This window comes from Mytilus edulis, chromosome 12 (assembly GCF_963676685.1).
Source record: "Mytilus edulis chromosome 12, xbMytEdul2.2, whole genome shotgun sequence".
Taxonomy (NCBI): Eukaryota; Metazoa; Mollusca; class Bivalvia; order Mytilida; family Mytilidae; genus Mytilus; species Mytilus edulis.
The window spans coordinates 2,005,528-2,030,546 of NC_092355.1; the positions used below are offsets into that span (position 1 = coordinate 2,005,528).

General features: G+C 33.8%; 1 protein-coding gene across 1 annotated transcript; it reads left to right on the plus strand.

The window, feature by feature from the left end:
• The first annotated feature begins 14,792 nt into the window (after positions 1-14,792).
• LOC139499413 (uncharacterized) lies at positions 14,793-21,413 on the plus strand. Its single transcript, XM_071288089.1, has 2 exons — positions 14,793-14,901; positions 18,789-21,413. The coding sequence occupies exon 2, from the start codon at positions 18,821-18,823 to the stop codon at positions 20,264-20,266; it is 1,446 nt and encodes a 481-aa protein (XP_071144190.1). The 5' UTR covers positions 14,793-14,901; positions 18,789-18,820; the 3' UTR covers positions 20,267-21,413.
• The last annotated feature ends 3,606 nt before the right edge of the window (positions 21,414-25,019 follow it).

Consider the following 25,019-nt stretch of genomic DNA (forward strand, 5'->3'; position numbering starts at 1 on the left):
GATTAGTGGCATATGTTGTTTTTCTTCCTTACTTCCTGACTACGCAAATATGTTATGAATGTGTAACATCTTTTCTCTGTTGTTTATACTTTTTCACTTAATGATCGATTTTGTAATTTGTAATCAGCAAATTAATAATGTCTCTTTATAATCCTGGTACCTTTGATAACTATCTTTTAAATAAAAAGGCAAAATATATCTACACGAAAAAAATAGATAATCAAAAGAACATGTAAGTAGTCCTATAAGTTTCAATGAATATTTCTGATAACATATTCACTGTTATTTCTTTTTTAAAGAATGTTTAAAATATCGTTTTAACATTTCAAAATGTAAAAAAATGACATTTTGCAAGAATTTTCGTTATTTATCTGTAAAAGAGGGACGAAAGATACCAGAGCGACAGACAAAATCACATATCGAAAATAAACTGACAACGCCTGGATGAAAATGAAAGAAGACAAACAGACAAACTATAGAACACATGACAAACATAAAAAGGTAACCTCATTACGACACTCATACACATGACTCATTCAGTGGAGCACGAATCAGAATACGAATGAAAAAAGATGAGTATCATTTATAACCAAATTGTTCTGTCGAATCATCGATTTATTTAGTAAATGTTCCCGCACCAATATGGAAAATCACTTGAGATATTGTCTATTTATTGACTAACATAGTAAAACATGCCAGGTTATATAATCGTTAAACAGGGAGAGAGAGAGTTAATGTTAAATGTCAAACACAGATCGGAAAACCGTTTCCAGAATATGTGGATGATTCTTTAATCGTTGTTCGTGTTGAGCAATAATTAAGTTTTGATCGAAGAGCGGTTTTTGGTTATTTGAAAACTGATCTCTACGTGTCCACATTTCTAGTGCAGATGATCCTCGGTTTCGAATACGTGTATTTAGTCGAGCTGTGACAAGTGATTAGTGATTAAGCGTTAATAGTGTTTATACTGGGGTTGACGGGTTCGAACGAAGTATTTCATCTTTTAGTTCCTGAATAGCTTTCTCAGCAACGGGGTTTTTATTTACATTTTTGGGACGGCCTAATTCTATAGTAATGCGATGTCTAGCTAACAGTTTGTCTTTTACTAAAGTTTTAAAACCAGATGCAGGGTCGTTCCTGGTAACAGCATGTGGGCCGTCTAGTTGGTGGACTTCAGCAAGACGTTGAATAATTGCATCTCGTAAATCGTGATGGCACTTGGTATCTAACAGTTTGGTAAAGGTGTAAGAAGTTACACATTCTCGTAAAACAAAACTAACTGACGCTCTCGTTTTAAGACATCTGCGACACATGCTGATCCAATAGTTGCAGGGGCTCTGCTGAATTCTGCTCTTCGCGGACTTTTAGGGTCTTCAACAATGAAACACACTGATGACAGCTTCTAGTTACAGATTCGATAGCCTTGTCCGTGTCTAATGCGTGAAAGTATCGTTGTAATATAGACTTCATCTGGTGACACGACGGATGGTCTAGTTTAATGTGAATTGAAGTAATTAATCCATCTAATACTTGCCGCGGTACAATTATTAATTCACGACAAGGTGTAAACAGAAGATTTCTTTTTACTACTAAAAGTCCATCGTTAGCTAACGAAGCTACATTCAGGTAGCGCCTTATGTCCTTTATGTTTGTGAGTTTCCCCTGTCGTAAGTGAGCCACCGTTTGCCGGAGTCAGAACATTCGGTCTGGTTTGAGAACCATAATGTCCTGCTTGTAAAGGGAAGCGTTACTGTTCCTTTTAGAATATCTGCAGTTGTTATGTGACGCACAACACATTCCTCCTGAAGATGTCTAAAATTGCAAATTTGACAGGCAGGATTGTTACAATTGGGTGCGTTACGGCTTGAATAGTCAGATGGCAGTATTGCTAATCCAGAAACATGTCTTTTAGATACTTGGAAGCGACTGGCAGTCGACAGATAAGTAGAAACACGAGGGCTTGATGCAAATTCACCTCTACATAACTTTTCAAAGGCTTGAACATACGGTTTACTATCAGTTAGAACAAATGCTGAAGATAACGATTGAATAATTTACGGACTAAAATGTTTGATAGAAGCCGCAATTGATAATACCACAATTTCACATGGTAACCACTGACGTTGAGCTTGTCTAAGTTTCGCGCTGAAGAATCCTGCAAGAAGAAGTTTGTCGTTTCTGTTAATGTACAACGTAGCTCCGCATCTGTAACTAGGAGCTGTCATCGAGATTACGTCCCACGTTCTTCGTACAAAAGTGTGTAAGTCATTCCGTAATAAAACCATTACTGTGAACGCAAGTGAACGACAACATAAATATTATCCCAACTTGAAGCATAGCTAGTTCCACCCAGGCACCGAAGCAGTGGTGCTTAACAAAGATTGAAACTGTGAACACTTTTGAAAACTGGCGCCAGAACCTTATATACACATTTTCTTTAGACAAACCTTTGCACCTTTTCTTGTGTCTGGTACCAAATGGGAAAAGAAAACAAAAACAACAACTCACAGGGAGTTTGCAAATGATGGGAAAGAAGTCCCAGAAGCCAACAGAAAAACACGAGAGCAAAAAGTTAGCATGCTAGAGCTTATGTTAGGACAGATTGCCAACTACTGCCCAATAATTTCTAGGAACACTATTGTTAAAAAACTTCACATCGATCGATAACATTTGGCAAACCATCCGCCTCCACTATGGTTTTCAGATTACTGGTGCGCATTTTGTTGACTTTGATGCTATTCACTATGATCCAGGGTAGAGACCTGAAGATTTGTACCAACGGTTAATGGCCTTTATTAAAGACAGTCTATTCAGAAAAGATATGGGTATCAGTCACCACGATGAAGACATAGAGGACGACGAGGAGCTATCAACTCCAATAGAAAACCTCTTGATATTGACATGGCTTCGTCTCATCCATCCTGAGCTACCTAAACTAATAAAACAGAAGATATGGTATAGAGCTTCGTGAAAGAACACTAGCATCTATAATGCCAGAAATGTCACAAGCTCTAGAATCGCTTTTAGAAGAGTTACGTACGACAGAGGATGCCAAATCCATGAGAGCAACCGTCAAGCGCTTCCCAAAGACAAAACAATCTTCGTTTGTGCCCCGCTCAAACTTCAAATCATGCCCACTGTGCAAATCAGCAGAACGACTAGACCGTCATTTTCTGTCAATGCACATACTTACCACAACAAGATCGACAATTTATGGCTAAAGCTCGTGCTGTATCTGGAATTCATGATGTTGACGAATACGATTCTTATAACCATGACAACAATGAGTCAACCATTCAAGACCAGTTCCATGTAGCATCTAACAGAGTTCAGATACAACAATCACCTTATATGGACGTTTATTATGGCCACAATCCTACAAGACTTACCATTGACAGTGGTGCTACTGGAAATATGATACGTGTCTCTGTCGCTACCAAACTTAACGCAAAAATAACTAGCAGCTCACAGTCAGCCCATCAAACAGATGGATCATCACTTTTAACTGATGTGGGAGAAACTAGACTCACATTTACGAGAGATAAACACCAAATGTATTTTGAGGGACAAGTAGTTGAAAACTTAGATTCTGACATATTGGCCGGTATCCCATTTATGGAGAAAAACGATATATCTATTCGTCCCGCATGCGACAGGTACTTATAGGGAATGGTTGTGTTTACAAGTATGGTTCATCCGCTAACGGAACTTCTAATTACGCTGTGCGCAAAGCAAATGTGACACGAGCACCATCTGACGCCACAACTTTATGGCCAGGAGACTACAGTGATGTAAAAATACCTACAGATATGGTTTCAAATGATTCTTATGAACATCTCAATTCTTGGCCTGAACCCAGTCTAGTTTCTAGCGTTGCAGGGAACCTACGAATACCTAACCTCACTGATGAACCTCTCGTATCGGAACGTAATGAACATTTCTGCAATGAACATGATGAACGCTCTACCTTTTCACCGGAGAATAATGAAATTAAAAATCAAGATCGTGCAGTTGCTACTAAATTTCAACTTAATAAGGCTCAAGTACTACATTCCGATCTTGTTCGAGTTGACCCTGATGTTCTATTACAACCTTGTATTAAGGAAAAATTTAAATCTTTACTTCGACAGTATGACAATGTTTTCAGTCCAACGTTTAAAGGCTACAATGGAGCAGTTGGAGCCCTAGAAGCAAAAGTTAACATGGGACCAGTTCAACCACCACAAAAAAAGGGACGGATACCTCAATATTCAAAAACGCAGCTTGTTACTTTACAGGGAGAAAGATAGTTAATGTTAAATGTCAAACACACATCGGAAAACCGTTTCCGGATTATGAAGCTACCTGGCGCTGTGAAAATTACAAAAATATAAAAACAAAATACATTTTTAGAAAAGAGTGGGACTGTTTGTTTATTTATAAATATAATAGCATGTTCTGGATAGATGCAGGTGATCTTTTACTAATTGTGTGGTCGATTTATTTTAAAGAAAGTGCTTATTATAAAATAATGATAAGTGTTGAAAATAAACGTGTAAGTATGTACAAAATTCATTCACCTTATCTCTTACAAATATTTTAAATAATTTGTCCCGATCTTTATACATGGTTTTATTCTCGAAATCTATGATATGTCTTTAATTATTGATTTAATGTGTTGTCGTTACATTAAGAAAGATTGTACTTCTCTGAATCTGTAATATGTTTTTCTTTGATCATTTAAAGTGTCTTCCTTGCATTTATAATTGGTGTGCTTTTTAAATCTGAATCTGTGTTTCTTTGCTCATGTAGGATGTTGCCCTTACATTAATAAAGGTATGTCCATTTAGATGTAAATCAGACATTGTATGGATCTATTGAGTCGAGCCCTTTTCAACGGATGTTTATAGTTTATTTATATGTTGTGCTGTTACACCATTGTCCAAGGCAAATTGAGTGTTGAACACCTGGAAAAATGTTTAACCCTGTCATATTACATGTAATATGTATATGCCTGTTCCCAGTCAGGAGTCTGTTATTTAGTTTTTGTTGTTTGCTGATGCATCATCGTTATGTACATAAATACGGGCGTTAGCGTCTCGTTTTAATTGTTATACTTTTTGGAATAAATTCTGCTCATTGATAAAGGTTGTACTGTGACATATATTTTTAACTCCTATGTCATTTGCTCTCTTGTGGAAATTTGTCTCAATGCAAAAATACCACCTTTGATTTTTAGTTATAGCAAAAGTTGCTGTAACATTATTTAATTATATTATGTTTAACATTTAATGTATTAGACATTTTAGAAAAAAATAAAAATACATTAAGATTTGGAAAAGGTGGGCGAAATTGATTTGTAACAGACTCTGCTTTCCTATGTTAATCTAATTGATTATGCAATTTCTCATCTTTTTAATGATGCAAATGTTACGTCTATAATATTTTGTTCAAACATTTTATTTACCGATTGATTTATAGTTATATTATGCTTACGTCTGTGAAATGTCACAATGTTCTTTCAAAGAGGACATGCAATATAAATGTATACATTAAAGGTTCCTTGATACAGGAATTGATACATGGAAAATAAATAACCAATAACTGATAGAATTACATAAAAATTATAAAATCGAGTCTTCTGTCACAAGCGCTTTTGTCCATTTGTAGGGAACTGTCAAGATTATGTAAATATTGTCAATGAAGAGAGAAGGGTAGATTATGACTTATATCATTGTTTGATAGGAAATTCAGAAACTCTTGAACTAAGCGTTTATTTTATAGCTGATGTTAAAATATCTTTATTAAATAATGTTCCATTTCATATAGGTATATTTAGAACCACCTGTTGAAAAATAGTTATATTTTAAATGTTCCATGGACGCACGTTTCATTGTCTATTCTCGATAGAACTTGCCTGTATTTCGGATGCTATTTGTTATTGTGAATTCGGACCGTCTTAATTAATTTTTCAGTTTAGCCTAGGTAAAATTCCTTGCAGCTAACACAATCATTTTTATTGATTTATTCTCGAATATACATTCACGGAGAAATTCTGCCGAATGTGCAAATATTTATATTGCAGGTCTCAAAGATAATTATCATTATGTGAAGCACGCACAAGTTTTACTGCAAATCACTTTTGGTTCGAATCATTTTTAATTAGTTACATTGTTTTCAATTTATAAGCTGCGGAAGCTTATATATATATATATATATATAACTCGTCTAAACATCAACCAACAATGTTAGATCTGTAAATTTGCTTTCGCAAATGTTTGTTTCTTCCCTCGCCGGGATTCGAACCCATGCTACTGTGATATCGTGACACCAAATCGCCTGCACTGCAGCCGTCCCGCTAGACCACACGACCACCCGGGCTCTACAATAATAGAGCTTTCGCTGGCCGTGTGTTACCTTTCCTCGTCAGTCTTAATCTAGCGGCGTACTACAGTGCATGATATATGATATCCTACAAATTAATGTAATATACAGTCACAGAAAATAATTATATTTATAAGTACGTCTGAGTCAGTGACAACTCTACAACAGATGTATCCATCGGATCACCATCATTGTGATACATGGCTGTGTACATAATGTATATACAACTCGTCTTAACATCAACCCAACAATGTTAGATCTGTAAATTTGCTTTCGCAAATTTTTTGTATTTCCCTCGCCGGGATTCGAACCCATGCTACTGAGATATCGTGACACCAAATCGCCTGCACTGCAGTCGTCCCGCTAGACCACACGACCACCTGGGCTTCACAAAAGAAAAGCTTTCGGTGGCCGTGTGTTACCTTATCTCGCCAGTTTTAATATAGCGGCGTACTACAGTACTTGATATATAAGGCATGGAGATGTTATTGTTACAGATCAGCTAAATTATCTATAGTAAAGGATCCTACAAATTAATGCAATATACATTCACAGAAAATAATTATATGTATAAGTACGTCTGAGTCAGTGACAACTCTACAACAGATTTATCCATCGGATCACCATCAATGCTGGTAATACATGGCTGTGTACATTATGTATATACAACTCGTCTAAACATCAACCCAACAATGTTAGATCTGTAAATTTGCTTTCGCAATTTTTTTGTTCTTCCCATTTGTTTTATTGTCCTATTCTCATTACTGAAGAGTCCATGTATCTATCACATACTGTCTTCGAGTAATAGTCATTTGAAAATAAAATCCCATAGGGTTCTACAGTTAAGCCTGTCAACTTTAGGCCCCTCAAAATACCCCTCAATTGTCCCGAATGCGCAAACGAAAAAATGATGGCTCCTCTAGTTAGTCGTACATTTTATGAAATCCTACAAGCGGTCCGAGTTGTCATCTTAGACGGTCAGACTTGTCTCTGGGACGAGTTGTTCCGCATTTCTTAAAACATCGATCTGATTGTTCAACGTTTTGTTCATGCATGAAATAACAACAAAGTCAGAGATAAACAGAATAATTTGATAATATAAAGGAATTTAAATGTGCATACATTTAATTGAAATCAATCAATCAAATGAAATATACGTAAATTTCACAGTTTGTATAAAAAAAAATACAGATACCAAAGCTGACAATATTTACAATTTATTTTGACAATGATATGGCGGTATCACAAATCAGAAAACAAATTTCATCTTAGTATTAAGAGAATCAGTGTTTCTTTTTTTTCTTTTGGTGTACTGCACAATCGCGAAAAATACGTTCGTCTGTCATAGTGGTTTGTTTATAATCGAATATAGGACTTCATCCTCCCAAACTGACCATATTTAAATTTGTTTATTGAAATTATATGACGATATTATAAATCAGTAATTAACCCAACCCAAGACGAATAGTAAAACGACAGTAATGTTTGTATCAACTTTTGTCTCTCAGTTGAATTTGACATGTGCATTGGATACCTTTGTTGTGATTATCAAAAGCCCTTGTCAAAAAACATGAGCTACACATTATTTGAAAAATAATGCAATCTCCAAAACAGCGGTTGCGTCTTATTAACTACGCTAGATTGACTTTATAAATGTTTGGCGAAGCAGCGTCACCACTGTTTTGATGTTCGAAATACTGTTGTATTACCTCAATTATTGAATTTAACAATTTGAAATCACAAGAACTTTGTATTTAAGAAAATATTTCAAAACTTACCACGAGGTGTAAAAGAAGACCTGTTGATAGAAAGATAACTTTTGAAATGAATTGCCTATTGATATATCAAGATGAATTAAAGAAATTGATGAACAATTCTGCATGTGCAACAACGATTAGTGGCATATGTTGTTTTTCGTTCTTACTTAGCTGACTACGCAAATATTTTATGAATGTGTAACATCTTTTCTCTGTTGTTTATACTTTTTCACTTAATGATCGATTTTGTAATTTGTAATCAGCAAATTAAGAATGTCTCTTTCAAATAAAAAGGCAAAATATATCTACACGAACAAATAAATAAACAAAAGAACACATATATGTAAATGTAAGTAGTCCTATAAGTTTCAATGAATATTTCTGATAACATATTCACTGTTATTTCTTTTTTAAAGAATGTTTAAAATATTGTTTTAACATTTCAAAATGTAAAAAATAACATTTTGCAAGAATTTTCGTTATTTATCTGTAAAAGAGGGACGAAAGATACCAGAGCGACAGACAAAATCACATATCGAAAATAAACTGACAACGCCTGGATGAAAATGAACGAAGACAAACAGACAAACAATAGAACACATGACAAATATATAAAGGTAACCTCATTACGACACTCATACACATGACTCATTCAGTGGCGCACGAATCAGAATACGAATGAAAAAAGATGAGTATCATTTATAACCAAATTGTTCTGTCGAATCCTCGATTTATTTAGTAAATGTTCCCGCGCCAATATGGAAAATCACTACACAAATGTACGACTTGAGATATTGTCTATTTATTGACTAACATAGTAAAACGTGCCAGGTTATATAATCGTTAAGGTGACACGGTAGTATTTCCTGGCCCATAGGGATAATGATAGCCTTTTTAGAATATTCAACACTTTCTAACACTGCAAAAAATTCTACATTCACAGATAACTGAAGTACTTTCATTTTACTATTCAGAAATGAATTTGAATATGTATCATGGCCGTTTACTTTTTTTGCTATTTTTAAAAACCTAAGGCCACTAGTACTTTTAGGTCTTTTATGGTGCAGTGAATAAAAAATTTTAAAAAATTCTCAAAAATTCATTTTCATCTGTATGTAAAATTATTTCATATTTTTCTACACCTGATTCATCCCTCAGTTTGGGAAAGTATGTTCAGTTGATACTGTATTTTTTGTCCAATCACACTGTTTAGATACATTAACCTAAGTAGGGTACACAAAAGAGCAACCTAAATTCTGGAATGCGAATACTACCGTGCCACCTTAAACAGGAAGAGAAAAAGTTAATGTTAAATATCAAACACACATCGGAAAACAGTTTCCGGAAATTTGTTATCGGTTCGTATCAATGAATGTTGCATTGTTGTTTGATTTTGGTGCATTTCAGTGTTCTGTTGTTTTAGTTGTATTCCTCTTATAGTTGAAGTGTTTCCCTCTGTTCTAGTTTTAACCCGGATTCGTTTTATCTCAATCGATGTAGACTCTTGAACAGCGATATATACTACTGCCTTTATTGAAAAGCGGTATACTACTCAATATATGATGGAAAAAATAATGCCTCATATCTGAAACTTATTGGAGATAACTTCTTGTTCATTACCTTCATATTGTTTCTTGTACTGTATAATCAAAAGTAAAATCACAAAAATACTGAACTCAGAGGAAATTCAATTTGGGAAGTTCATAATCACATGGCAAAATCAAATAACAAAACACATCAAAAATGAATGGACAAGAACTGTCATATTCCTGACTTGGTACAGGCATTTTCAAATGTAAAAGATGGTGGATTAAACCTGGTTTTATAGCGCTAACCCTCTCACTTTGATGACAGTCTTATATTTACAATGATGCGTTAACTAAAGAGACACAATAAATAAAATAGTTAAAATATGGGTAAAGCAGTCATCATCGTGTAACAATTTTAAAAGGAACAATTTAACAGAACACAAAAACATCTATCTACAAACAATTGCTGCTGTTAAGAACCAATTCCTTTTAACTTAATAGGTGGGTGTTGTATAACACTTTTTGTTCTTTTTTTTTTTGTAGGTGCAAGCAAGTAAAGAAAAACAGATTAAGCCTACAATCATGACTTTATAATAGTGTTTATTTTCACTTATACTTGTACCATATGTGTCAGCAATCTTAAATATAATAAAAATCAGTTTAAATGCAATTGATTTTTATGATTTCACCTTCCCCAAAGGGGCAGTTTCAGCGCTGCCATTATTTGGCATCATTTGTCTATTAAAAATGGGGAAAGATATCAAAGTGACATTGAGTTGAAAATAATCTGACCATGCCATGGCACCAAAATAAAAATAGGATCATAAAGGGGCACTAGCTGTCAAATTCATGTTCACAAATTCAAATTTAAATTTCATAATTTAGACATATAACATATATCAAAATAAAAAATGTCTAAAAGAAACAATATAAAAAGATACACATGTGAGCATGTGCACAAGTGCGAGATTTAATTTTGCATCTGAATTTTTTCCAAAATTCTACCATTATCATAGGTACCTTTATATAACTGTTTATTTCATTTATTTTCAAGAAATAAAGTAATTAACTAAACTGGGCATACTGAATAGACAACCTTGACAGTGTACACAGAGTTTTGTGTCCATCTATGGTCCATGTTTTACCATTGACCAGTGAACATCCGTTATAAGAAGAAAGTTTTTTTGCAAAAAGGAAAGTACAGGTCTGACAGCATGATATTTGGCATATTTTAGTTCACTAAAGTATTTTTTGACATGTCGTATGTGCATGGTCAATTCAACAGTTTCTGTCAGAACATCAAAATTGAATTAAAAGTCTTCAGAAGTATGGTTCTAATGTCAATTATTCAGGCAATATAATGAAAGCCAAGATTTTAACAAAGATTGCACTTGTCTGCGACTAAGGATTACAGGATAGAATATTGAATCAGAAGAAAATTTCTAGCTGACTCAAACATTTTTTTGAAGTCCAGCTATCATGTTTGATTTGCTGGGCTACCAGTTCTATTAACAGGACTAGTAAATCCTGCTACCAATTAGACCTGAAATAGTGAGCTGTATAAAAAAAAATTAACCACTGCTACTAGTATTTCAATTTCATTAATGATTTTAAAAACAAAGTTAATTCATATTTCTTTTTTGTATTTCCAAGCTTGTTACGCATTAAGCCAAAAAAAAACAGTAAACAAAACACAGCATAGAAAACTTAAAGACTGCATAACACAAACAACGCCACAATTCAGGGTTGATTTGAAGTGTTATGTAATAGTAAGCAGGTTCTGTTCGACATTTGACACCCATCGTGTTATAATATTGTTTATATAAGACCAAATCCAGTCATAAGACTTTTGTTGGTCACGTTATATTGAAAAAAAAAGATGGAATTGTGGTTATTGCAATTGGAACATATCAATTGTCCTATCTGGAACAGATATTTCAAAGAGGTTAACCAACTCATAGTGATGTCTGTCGTAGAGGGACGAAATATACCACAGGGGCAGTCGAACTCATAGATTGAAAATAAACTAACAACGTCATGGCTAAATATTAACAATAAATTAAAGCTGTTTTGATATCAATATTATAATTTCAAATTCCACACGATGAATTCTTGGTTTAAAAGTCGTCTGGTGTTTTCTCTCAATCTATTTGTGACTTTCCAACGGCGGTATACTACTGTTGTCTTCATTTATGACCAGCAACTCTCAAACAAGGATATCATGATAGGAAATGCAAGACCTGAAATATTGTATCAACTGAATGATATAGCATCCACATACAGGTGCTGCTAAAATGTTACTACAAAAAGGAAATTTAACAATTAGAAACCTGAATTTGTCTCTGTTGTCACAAAGTTAAGTTCTGAACCGATCTATTTTTTAGATATAAGACGAGACATCAACATGATCAAACAGCTTGATTATCTGTTGTATTCTATATTTCAAGTTAATTATGAGACAGAAATAGGAGAGATGCGTTCTTGATAAATACCAAACTTTGAAATATTTAGCCGAAAATTAGGTTAAAGAATAATGCTAGTTGTTTAGCTCACCATTCTATTTACGAGTCTTTGTTGAGTTTGGCTATAAACTATGAATCATAGGCATGATAGGGGCACAATTAGTGAGAGATGAGAATTCCTACAACCTGTCGATAAACTTTTTTGCCGAAACGTACATAAAAGAGGAGAACATTTACATTTACAGCTTTAATTATGTCATTACAACTCCAGTAAGTATATCTAGCATATCTACCTTTCGTAATAGAGAAAAATGGTTTACGTGAGTTGCATCGGACTTAGCAAACGACCATTTAATTCAATAGGTTAAGTGTAATTATTTTGAAGATCCAACACCAGCACAAAGAGGTAACTGTGCCGCTGATCTTAAATTATCGGCATACATATTTACTTTATTTGGAACACCTCGTGTTTCTTTCCTTCTCTAGCACACATTTCAATACAGGATAGCTAGAGTGTTGCAAATTACTACCTTTAAACGCAGTAATAGGCAGTAAGAGTTCAGATTTATAAATTAATATTCTCGATACTGTATGTATTTTTTCTTGTAACAGTTTTGTAATATGCATTTTACTTTTACTCGTCGATGCATTCCTGATCGGAGCAAAACCACTAAGTTTCGATAATTCAACGCACAATATTAATATAAAAAGCGAGAAGGTAATAAATATGGCAGTTGATATTCAGTGGATATTTAGCCGACACCGGAAATTATGCTATTTAGCCTTTGGCTCCGATTACAAATATCTTAATTCAAGCCGCCAAAATAGCCTATAGGTGTAACACCACTAATTCGGGCCCGGCCAGAAAGCAGAAAGTAGTACATATTTAACACAAAATAGTTCCTACTCATGAGTTTAACTCTGGAAATATGTAGAATATTTAGGTACTTTTGGTATCAAATGAAATCTGAAGGACTGGTGATCATTGTAGAACACTTTTGGACTTTTAATTTTGAATAATAAAAAAACTGCACCAAATTTTAAAAAGAGGGTACATTTTGTCTGTTTGTCAAATCTGAAGTACCTGTTTTGGTACATCCAAAGTTCCGGGAACCAGTTCTTTCTTATATGCAATTTAAGGTATGTTGATTTTTTCAGTACAAGACACCATAAAGTGTTGCTTTGAAATGCATTGATTGCCCCTTTATTTGAACTTAAAACAAAAGAGGTGTGCCTGCTTGAAACGGAGGAATTTAACATAGAAAGCAATGGGACCATGAATTAGTGGTGTACTTCCTATATCTATAGAAATGGCTATTTTGCTGGCACCATCATTTTATATACTAAGTAGTGAATTTGTTATTTTCTAGTTCTTTGTAAAGAGTGAGATTTGATATTTACTTTTGAAAAGTACTATGAGAATGTGCACTGTGAATATCAACGAATAAAATACATGACAACTGATATACCAGACTAGTTAAATAGGAAAGCACCTAATAATATTTGAGACATATATGATCGTTTAAAAACATTTATTAGTAAAAAGTAAATAACTAAGGTAAGAATTTATTACAAGAAATAAACAAAATAAAAATATTGAGCATCCATTTGTTGCAATGAAATTATATCTTAACATGAGCTGAAATTATTTCTAAAATCAAAATCAAAAATTCTGATTTTTTAACTGTATGTTTTATATTACGCGGTCTAGTACGAGATGAACCTTACATGTATTTGAACCATATAGGTTTATTTTAAACAAAAATTTATCAAAAACATTTATTGAGTTTTTACAAATTGATATTATTACAATTATATGAATGAGGTGAATAAGTGAAACATTGAAATTATAATAAATGATTATCAATTTTCTATCTAAATCCTAATTTTGAACTGTTGCCATGATGACACTTGCTGTCACAAGGAACGTCACATTTCTAGCATTAAGGGAAAGAACATTTATATTAAAGGGTGGGAGGAGGGGTCGGGAAATACTTTGCCGGATCCCTAATTTTATGGGGAAAAAAGTATTCTGTTAAAGCAGATGACAAATAAATATATTCTGAATCCAGATTTTTTCCCATACTTTATAATGTTAAATACTAAAAAAAAAAGGTTTGATTGATAGCATTGAAAAACTCAATAAAATTTATCGTGTAAAACTCTGACTCAGACAAAAAACCATAACATAACTCCTTTCCAATAACTTCAATTCAGCGAGCAATATTCAATTTCATGTACATGTATTACTGGCATGCTAAATGCAGGAGATTAACAGATTAAATAAACGCGACTTTTTTTAAATAGCTAAAACTTTTAAAAGATTTTATTTCCAATAAAAATTGAATTTTCATATATTTATTCGACATTTCATTTGTGTTGATCTGTAATATACATTTGCATCTAATAAACTTGATCAACTTCTTTAAATCAGGCAGACATTTTGAAAAAGTACTCATACGGTCCGGACCGTACGCGTACGGTCCAAATACTCATACGGTCTGGAACATATATATTATTTGTGTTGGAACAGATGAAACAATTTTATTGATATACTTAAAGTGTATGATGGAATGGACATATTATTCTTAAATTAAGCTAGATTGCGTGCTGTGAAATACATAATTTTATTCAACGAAATTATACAGACACAGAAGGAGCCTCTTGTTTGAAACCACAATGATAAATTAGAATTATTTCCCTTTGTTTATACTGCAGAATATTTCGAAATAGGTCATTTGATGTGAATGTTGTACGGGAAGAATGAATGTCAACATGTAATGTAATATGGTATGTTATTATATAAATAATGAATACACAAACAATATACACTATCCTTACAATTAGATACTTCTTTATAATTTATATCAATATATAGATCATATAGATTTATATTGTGTATTAATAGATCTGCTATTTATAAGTCATATATTGTAATACAATGATTCAGGTCTGTTGGTCAATGAGATCAACAGATAAGAGACATGGCTAGAGTCACTTGATTGAGTACAACACACATAAAACATCAAAGACAGTCAATTTGGTCATGGTTCTTTTTATCTAAAAATAGAGAACAGTTGGGAATTTTTGGCGAGCTAAGGTACATGTAGGAGTGAGCCGCTTGAATAAATTACTTTTTTTACGCTTTATTATTTCATGTAATTGTACATATAATAATGGCGCAATATTTAGATTTATGATGAGATTGCTGATTCAAACATAAATATCTAAAGCTATTGATGAGGCTATTGATCGATCATATTTAAACTAGATGTTAATATTAAAGATTTGATAAAATTCAAAGTCGTAAATGTATCCGATATTAGCACTAAACATCGTTATCATGGTTATATATAGCAACAAGTTAATATTTCATGAAAAAATAAATAGGATAGGGTACATGCGTTTGAATTGTTTAAATGAACAAATCCGTGGTGGTTCCAGAAATTTTCATAAGTGGAGCCCACTGACTGCCTTATAGCGAGCCCACTCCAGTCATGCTTTCGTAATTTCTTATATAATCAACCGACTTTTCCGAGTAAAAAAGGGGGAGGGGGCTCTGACGACAGGTAAACGTTTTCTTTTTTAACGATAACAAATATTTTTATACAATCATTTCCTGATATCTAAATACCTAAGTAACCCAGGTCTCACAGGTAAACTATTGAAATAATTTGCAAGGGTTCCACGGAACCCGGTGTCTCGCCTACTTTTGCAGTAAATCGCAGGCTCAACAAAAGTGAGGAAAAAAATCAATAAAAATATTCCCCTTGATACTATCTTTTGATTGTAATAAGCTTCTGTCCAAGTTTGGTAAAAATCCAGGATAGTTTTTGAATCTAATAAATGTTTTAAAAACTTTAACTGCAGACTGTATGTAATGTTAACTGGAAGAATCTAAGTCCATTTATAAGTAAAATACGGAAAAAAATGATTTATTTTTTTACAAAACTTACTTCTGGATACTATCTTATGATCATAAACAAGCTTCTGTCCAAGTTTGGTACAAACCAAGGATAGTTTAAGAAAGTTATTAAGATTTTAAAAACTTTAACCACAGAGTAAATGTAATGTTTCCCCACAGAAAAACTAAGTCCATTTATAAGTAAAATACGGAAAAAATGGATTTTTTTTTATCAAAATTTACTTCTGGATACTATCTTATGATCGTAAACAAGCTTCTGTCTAAGTTTGGTACAAACCCAGGATAGTTTAAGAAAGTTATTAAAATTTTAAAAACTTTAACCACAGAGTGAATGTAATGTTTCCCTGCAGAAAAACTAAGTCCATTTATAAGTAAAATACGGAAAAAATGGAATTTTATTTTTACAATATTTACTTCTGGATACTATCTTATGATCATAAACAAGCTTCTTTCCAAGCTTGGTAGAAATCCAGTATAGTTTAAGAAAGTTATTAAAATTTCAAAAACTTTAACCACAGAGTGAATATTTGTGGACGTCGCCGCCGACGACGACGACGACGACGGAATGTAGGATCGCTTAGTCTCGCTTTTTCGAATAAAGTCGAAGGCTCGACAAAAATGTAATATCCATGCACATCTACAATGATCCCAGATATTAACCTATAATGTAATGAGGGTGGCAATAAGGGGTCCTTTAACATGTTAACAACACCTCAATTTTGGCAAAAACGGTTAACAAAAAAAGCAAAAATGCCAATAACAGTTAGCAAACAGTTAACAGCTTAAATTGATCTCTATGAAAACAGTTAACAACACCTTGAAAAGGACCATAACAGGTTAACACAGAAAGGCCATAACAGGTTAACACAGAGAGGTATTGCCCTCCTCTGTAATGTGTATGTTTGCCACAATTTATATCGATAATTTGTTTCATTAATAATTAATATTTGTTTCAAATAAAGAGATGCTTGGCATTAGTAAAGTTGAATCCTGTCTAGAACTATAGACAAAATTTCACATATCATGTCATTGCATATTAGAAAATAACCATCATTGAAAGTTAACCAATCAAATTATCACCCCTTTTGTTTTTTTAAAACTGTGTACAAGCTCATAATATGAGTAACCAAGTAGCCTCTAGTTTCCAAAATATTTATAGAAACACAATAAAAAACATAATGGTACTTTGAAACACCCAAGATCTATGCCTCATTTTTGTAATGCAGTGTAATGAAATATAGGATTTCCTACAACTGTCTTTTTCTAAAGAAATTTTTTTCTACCCTTTTTCGTTTGCACGGATGTGACATACTATGATTTGGTGGTATTACACCATAATGTACTTTGTGAAAAAGTAGAGAAAAAGGAATAAAATAGTAGAACTTTACACCGTGCAGAAACCGGAAAGTGTAACCCATTGTATGATCTGCAACATAACGTCTTATAGATGATAATACACTATTTTCAGGGGGAGGGGAGTGAAACTGGGGTCTGTTGATAACGAATAAACGTCGTGGACTCATTCAATCTTGTGGTAGGGGATAACAGTTCAAGCATCAAGTAACCATCCTTTCATATGTTTTGAATATTTAGAAATACATACTTAATCGTACATAGTTATGACATATTTAGACCTATAGCAAAGTGAAAATATATTTGCTAAATATCGGATGCATTTACGACTGTGAATTTGATCACATGTTTAATAAGAGTAGCCACAGCCATTTCAACTTGTCTCAGAAAAAAAGTTCAGATGACGTAATCAGCAATGCTCTGAATAAGTTTAGTAAACATTAAAGAATCACAAAGTAATGGATGAATAAAACGATACAAAATTATTTTCAAAGAAATGACATCTCACTCTCAGAAACGATAAAAATTATGGAGTTCAACACATTAGTACATCTAACATAATCAATATATATAACTATAGATAGACAAAACGATTAAATTCAATTAATAAGGAAAACATTCTGAGACAAGTGCCTTTGAGCGGAGTACAGCTTGATTTTAAGATTTGCACATTCGAGAATAAATGCATGGTGAAGGATCAGAAATAGGTTTTCCTATTTTTGCACTCAACTATAGTGCTACGTCTCAGGTAGACTCAAAAAGGCACTTTGTGTCTCTTATCCACCATCCGAATAAACAAAAAGTCATGAGTTTATAGTGGCGGATTCGGATACTGGACTAGAGAGCATACCTTAGTCAGAAAATTTTGGTGTATTTGTCAACACCTAACTTGCAAGTCGATCTTACCGAAAAGCTAACATTGACAGTTTGTATAAATTGTATGTACGTCCCTAAGTCTTTTTCCGTTCTCTTACTTTAGTTTGCTTCAACTTAATGTTATGAAACTTATACAAAATGCTTATTACCACAAAATACATATCAAGTTTGAATTTTGGTAGTGTCACTTCAACCTTTCGAGAGTTCTGCTTTTTTACCAATCGAAAAATAGTAATAGTGTATCTGTTCTAAAAGTATTAATGATGTAATTGTTAAAATAAATTTTTAAGATTGGGGTTATCTTCCTTTGTCGATAATTGTAGTTGATTCAATAATTTTAGGTGATTCAATTACAATTATTGACGAAGGAAGAAAGCTCCAATTTAAAAAAAATTATTAAACTAACTACAATTATTGACGAAGGAAGATAACTCCAATTTTAAAAATTAATTTTAACTTACTACAATTGTGGACAAAGGAAGATAACTCCAATTTTTAAAATAAATTTTATTTCATGTTACAGATGTTAAATTTGGTTTGAGCAGGACATAACAGATGTCAAGTAATATGAGAAACTGTTGCAGAAAATGCTGTGGATTTTTTGGATCAATTATCTGCCCAGGTCAAGTACCAGAAGAACATAAAACTAAAATAACTAATACAAACAGAGTCTATATTCTTTGGATTGTACTGATAGCTATATTTTTGACAGCTGGTTTAGTTCAGCTCCTTCATAAAAACAATCAATTTGACGTTATAACAGTCCAGGATCAAATGTACTATGTAGACTGGTTTTCTAACAAATGGTGCAGCGGTGTAAATATAACCAGCAAGTATCCAGTCGAAGTGAATGCATATCTGTTACCCAAACTAACATCTAGTAAGGACGTATGTCAACGGTCTACAGATACAGTAAGTCGAATTAATAAAACACCTGTTCCGGGAAATGATATTTACTACCTAAAGGTGTCCCTAAAACAAGGAGACAGGATTTCTGGAAAAATTTGTGCACCTTCAATTGAAAAGATATACATATTTACAAGGTTAATGGACTTTAAGTCATGTATTCTGACTGATTCCTGGACGAGATGTGGAATAAATGGGCCAACTCGTTACGTCATAGATTCATTATGTACAGACTACAATACTTTTGACAACGCGTTTCAATTACCACCTAAAACAATGACAAAATCTGGAGATTTGTATTACGTTTTCTACAACAAGCTTGCGACCACATCTTTTGTGTCTGCCATTTTTACGAAACCTTTATTGAACATGAAACTTGTAAATAGAGCCCAGAGAACTTGTCTGGACCAGACACTTTGTCAGCTCGACTACGGTTCTATTTATGATTCGTATGCTGTATGCTTTGAGGCCGTTCGTAAAAGTCCGTTTTCATGGCACCCAGATGTTGACAACAACGTGAAAGTAGCATGCAGACGTCGTCAATGGTTGTATGTTTTACTATTTTTTGTCGTTCCTTTCGTTATAGGGATATTAGGCAGTGTGTTAATCTGTTTATGTTGTAAACATAATTCATCAGTTGTTGATCGACATCGAATGGATTCTTCAGATATACACTATCCAGATAGACATATTGAACGTTATGTGGTAACAAACAATAACAACCGATTCTCGAATATACATGATGATTATAGAAACAGACAGGAATTTACAAATGATATCAATGGAGGTATAACAGACCAAGAAACTATAGACCTAGACAGGGAACCAGTTGATCGACACGTGAACAACCGATTCTCGAATATCCATGATAATTATAGAAATACATTTAACAGACAGGAATTAACAAATGATACCATTGGAAATATAGCAGAACAAGAAACTATAGATCTAGACAGGGATTCAGTTGATCGACACGTGAATCATTTACCGCCAAGTTTACATGACCCACTCCCATCTTACGATAATCATTTACCGCCAAGTTCACATGACCCTCCCCCATCTTACGATGAGGTTATGAAAGGAACACCTCTCTAGCACATGTAGCAATGTAACCCTTTACCGCAAAAAAAAAATAGTAACAGATGGAAATAAATGATCATCGTCCGGAGGAAATTCCTACTGCGCCTTCCTAAAGAATATCAAATGGTTGTCCTCTATGCACCGTCATATTTTCGGAATGATGAATTGTATACTGTTAAATATTATGTAGGACAGAAAGCTAATGATAACAACTGTTAAATATTTGCTTTACATACTTGTAAAGTAAAATCTGCAGTAACAGATCCAGAAATGATCATAAGTAGGGACCCACTGACTGCCTAAGAGGGGTCTGCGCTCCGGTCATGCTTCAGTTATTCCCTATATAATTAAACAATTTTTTTAAGAAAATAGGAGGGGTTCCAAGGGATCTCGAAATCTGCCTCTGACCTGTATTATCATGTTAGACTGAAACATTGAAGGGACAGTATGTAATGATGTACTTACATTGTAAATAATATATCAAACGAATTATTTAAGAAGATTAAAAAGGGGCAGGACGATTTTGAAAAAGAATAACTTGGCCTGTTACGAACTTAATACACAAGTAATACAAAATACAAACGAAGACTCTGCAATACAAAATCAGGAAATAAATGTGTATAAAAGAAAAAAAAAGGGTTTACGCATGGAAATTTTCGAATTATACAATTAAGCATGGTTCAGTTTTTAATGTTGAATACCTTCACGGGTGTCATTCGGTTTAAAGAGAGAAATGATCGTGAAAGAATATCTAACGGCGGTCAAGTATTGAGAGACGATCGTGAAAGTTAGACTGGTAACGGATCGTGAAAGACATTTAATCGAGAAGACATGTGAAAGGTCAATAAATATTCTAATTTAACAGACAAATTAACGACAAAATAAAACTGTCTGTCAAAATGGTTCAACATTATGATCAGTATGTGAGAATATTCAGTTTTAAAAGTACATAGTTATTACAAAACAACAAAAGGCAGATTGCTTCTCAACATTTCAATGACATAAAAAATGTAAACCAACATGATTTTTTCACAAATTCTACTAGAAAAACTACTTTTATCCGAATAAGGGCATTCTATTTGAATTTATCAAATGGTTCTCATAGTTATTTTGTATAAACATAATCTGAAACTTGGTAAATAAAGAACTATTTACACAAAAATTGTTTTTTCGGATCGTGAAAGATCACGTACCGTATTTTTAGCTCACCTGGCCGAAAGTGAGCTTTCTCATCACTTGGCGTCCGGCGTCTGTCGTCGTCCATCGTCGTCGTCCATCGTCGTCGTCCGTCGTCGTCGTCGTCCTGCGTTAACTTTTACAAAAATCTTCTCCTCTGAAACTACTGGGCCAAATTTAACCAAACTTGGCCACAATCATCATTAGGGTATCTAGTTTAAAAAATGTGTCCGGTGACCCGGTCAACCAACCAAGATGGCCGCCATGGCTAAAAATAGAACATAGGGGTAAAATGCAGTTTTTGGCTTATAACTCAAAAACCAAAGCATTTAGAGCAAATCTGACATGGGGTAATATTGTTGATCAGGTCAAGATCTATCTGCCCTGAAATTTTCAGATGAATCGGACATTTCGTTGTTGGGTTGCTGACCCTGAAATGGTAATTTTAAGGAAATTTTGCTGTTTTTGGTTATTATCTTGAGATAAACTGTAAAACAGCAATAATGTTCAGCAAAGTAAGATCTACAAATAAGTCAACATGATCAAAATGGTCAGTTGACCACTTTAGGAGTTATTGCCCTTTATAGTCTATTTTTAACCATTTTTCGTAAATCTTAGTAATCTTTTAGAAAAATCTTCTCCTCTGAAACTACTGGGCCAAATTTAACCAAACTTGGCCATAATCATCAGTGGGGTATCTAGTTTAAAAAATGTGTCCGTTGACCCGCCCAACCAACCAAGATGGCAACCATGGCTAAAAATAGAACATAGGGGTAAAATGAAGGTTTTGGTTTATAACTCAAAAACCAAAGCATTTAGAGCAAATCTGACATGAGGTAAATTGTTCATCAGGTCAAGATCTATCTGCCCTGAAATTGCAGATGAATCGGACATTTTGTTGTTGGGTTGCTGCCCCTGAAATGGTAATTTTAAGGAAATTTTGATGTTTTTGGTTATTATCTTGAATATTATTATAGATAGAGATAAACTATAAACAGCAATAATGTTCAGCAAAGTAAGATCTACAAATAAGTCAACATGACCAAAATGGTCAGTTGACCACTTTAGAAGTTATTGCCCTTTATAGTCAATTTTTAACCATTTTTCGTAAATCTTAGTAATCTTTTAGAAAAATCTTCTCCTCTGAAACTACTGGGCCAAATTTAACCAAACTTGGCCATAATCATCAGTGGGGTATCTAGTTTAAAAAATGTGTCCGGTGACCCGCCCAACCAACCAAGATGGCCGCCATGGCTAAAAATAGAACATAGGTGTAAAATGAAGTTTTTGGCTTATAACTCAAAAACCAAAGCATTTAGAGCAAATCTGACAGAGGTAAAATTGTTGATGAGATCACGATCTATCTGCCCTGGAATTTTCAGATGAATCGGATAATTGGTTGTTAGGTTGCTGGCCCTGAATTGGTAATTTTGAGGAAATTTTGCTGTTTTTTTGTTATTATCTTGAATATTATTATAGATAGAGATAAACTGTAAACAGCAATAATGTACAGCAAAGTAAGAACTAAAAATTAGTCAGTATGACCAAAATAGTCAATTGACCCCCTAAGGAGTTATTGCCCTTCATAGTCAATTTTTAACAATTTTCTTAAAATTTGAAGATTTTCAAAAACATTTTCCACAGAAAGTACTGTTATAGATAGAGATAATTGTAAGCAGCAAGAATGTTTAGTAAAGTAAGATCTACAAACACATCACCATCACCAAAACACAATGTTGTCATGAATCCATCTGTGTCCATTGTTTAATATTCACATAGACCAAAGTGAGCGACACAGGCTCTTTAGAGCCTCTAGTTGAAGATCGTGAAAGATTTGATGCTACGAAGATGTTCAAATTATTCTTCAATTATATCATAATTAATATTTGTTATTGGTATTGAGAAAAGCTAGATAGGTCAACATCCTCAATAGGTTTAAGCATTTCAAAGTATTTATATATTCAGAAAATGAAATGTAAAATAGTTGGATGATTGTAGGATGAAGCTTTATTGTCCTGTGAAGTACTCACTTATCACGAGTTATAGGATACCCATATTTCGTATATTGGATCCCATAAACTACATGTCCGTCAGACAGAATTCACCTGACCCCGAATTTGCATCATTTCATGGATGACTATTCATTTTTGTGGTCAAGTCCGTATAGCGGATTCGCTAAGCTTTAGGATAACTGTCTGTTGATATATATATGATTGTAAGGTGTACATTTTCGACTTCTGCAAGGTTTCAAATATCATCGAACTCATTATCATGCATTAATCGGCGATGTTCGTTTTATATTGTTTAGCCTTTTTGATATATATAGATGCATGCTATAGCGCCAAGGTATTTCGTCAGGCGCGTAGCTCCCTATACGCCAACACGCAGTTGCGTGCACATCGTTTCGTCGTGCCAAAAAAAAAAAAAAAAAAATAATTATGAATAAAATGTTAAAAGGAAAAACAGATATTCATTATCACTGAACTAGTATATATTTGTTTAGGGGCCAGCTGAAGGACGCCTCCGGGTGCGGGAATATTTCTCGTTGCATTGAAGACCTGTTGGTGACCTCCTGATGTTGTCTGCTCTATGGTCGGGTTGTTGTCTCTTTGGCACATTCCCCATTTCCATTCTCAATTTTATGATGTTTTTTTTTACTTGATGAAACGTCATTAAATAACGGCATTTGGTTTCAAACTGAAAGTTTTCTATAAATCATGAAGTACATTCCGGACTTATCATCATTATCCGTTATTGTTTCTGGTATATACGAAAGTTACATTTCCGGCGTTGAACACGGCATGGCGTCGAAACGTAACGAAAAAGGTGGAAAGTCTAAATGGAAAACTATTGACAGTTTTTTTTACCAAACCCGTTTCAACAGAAACGAAAGATTCTTCAGATGAACCCATAACCCAACAATCCTTGCGAGAGTTTGAGAGTGACAATGCAACTGCAAGCTGCACTGAGCTCAGTTTTGGCCGTCACCTCCAAAGGCAAAGCCAACACACCTCCGTACCCAGACATGTCAAGTCTTCACGATTCTAACTTGCAGATGACAGAAGTTAAGATGCAGTTACTAACATCCAACTAGAATGATGTAAATAATTATGACTTCCCGGCGAGGTATGTTGCGTTTTTATTGTTCAAAATCACTTTAATTGTGTAAAACGTTTCCAAAAAATGGAATTATATCATATGCAAGGTGTAACCCTTCAAATTATATGGGGTATGCGAAATGACTTTCAAATTGTGTCCAATAGTACTGTATACCGGGCAAATTTTTTAGTGGTTATGAAAATCCATCAACTGTCTGAAAAACAGCCAATTTCAAAAGGTTCACACGTCGTAAATTAAATTGATAACAGACCCAGAATGAGATAGTCTGTGTAAATTGCAACGTTTGAACCCGCGTTTGAACCCGAATCTATCTTAGTTCTTCGTTCCCCGGGTATAAATTAACTCAACATGAGAAACGCGTCTTATTTCCGGCAAACCGTATATTTATACAGGGATTTAATTTTTTTTTAAAAGGGGGGGGGGGGGGGGGGGGGGAGTCTGTTGGCTTACTTTGCGCAGATATATATAATAG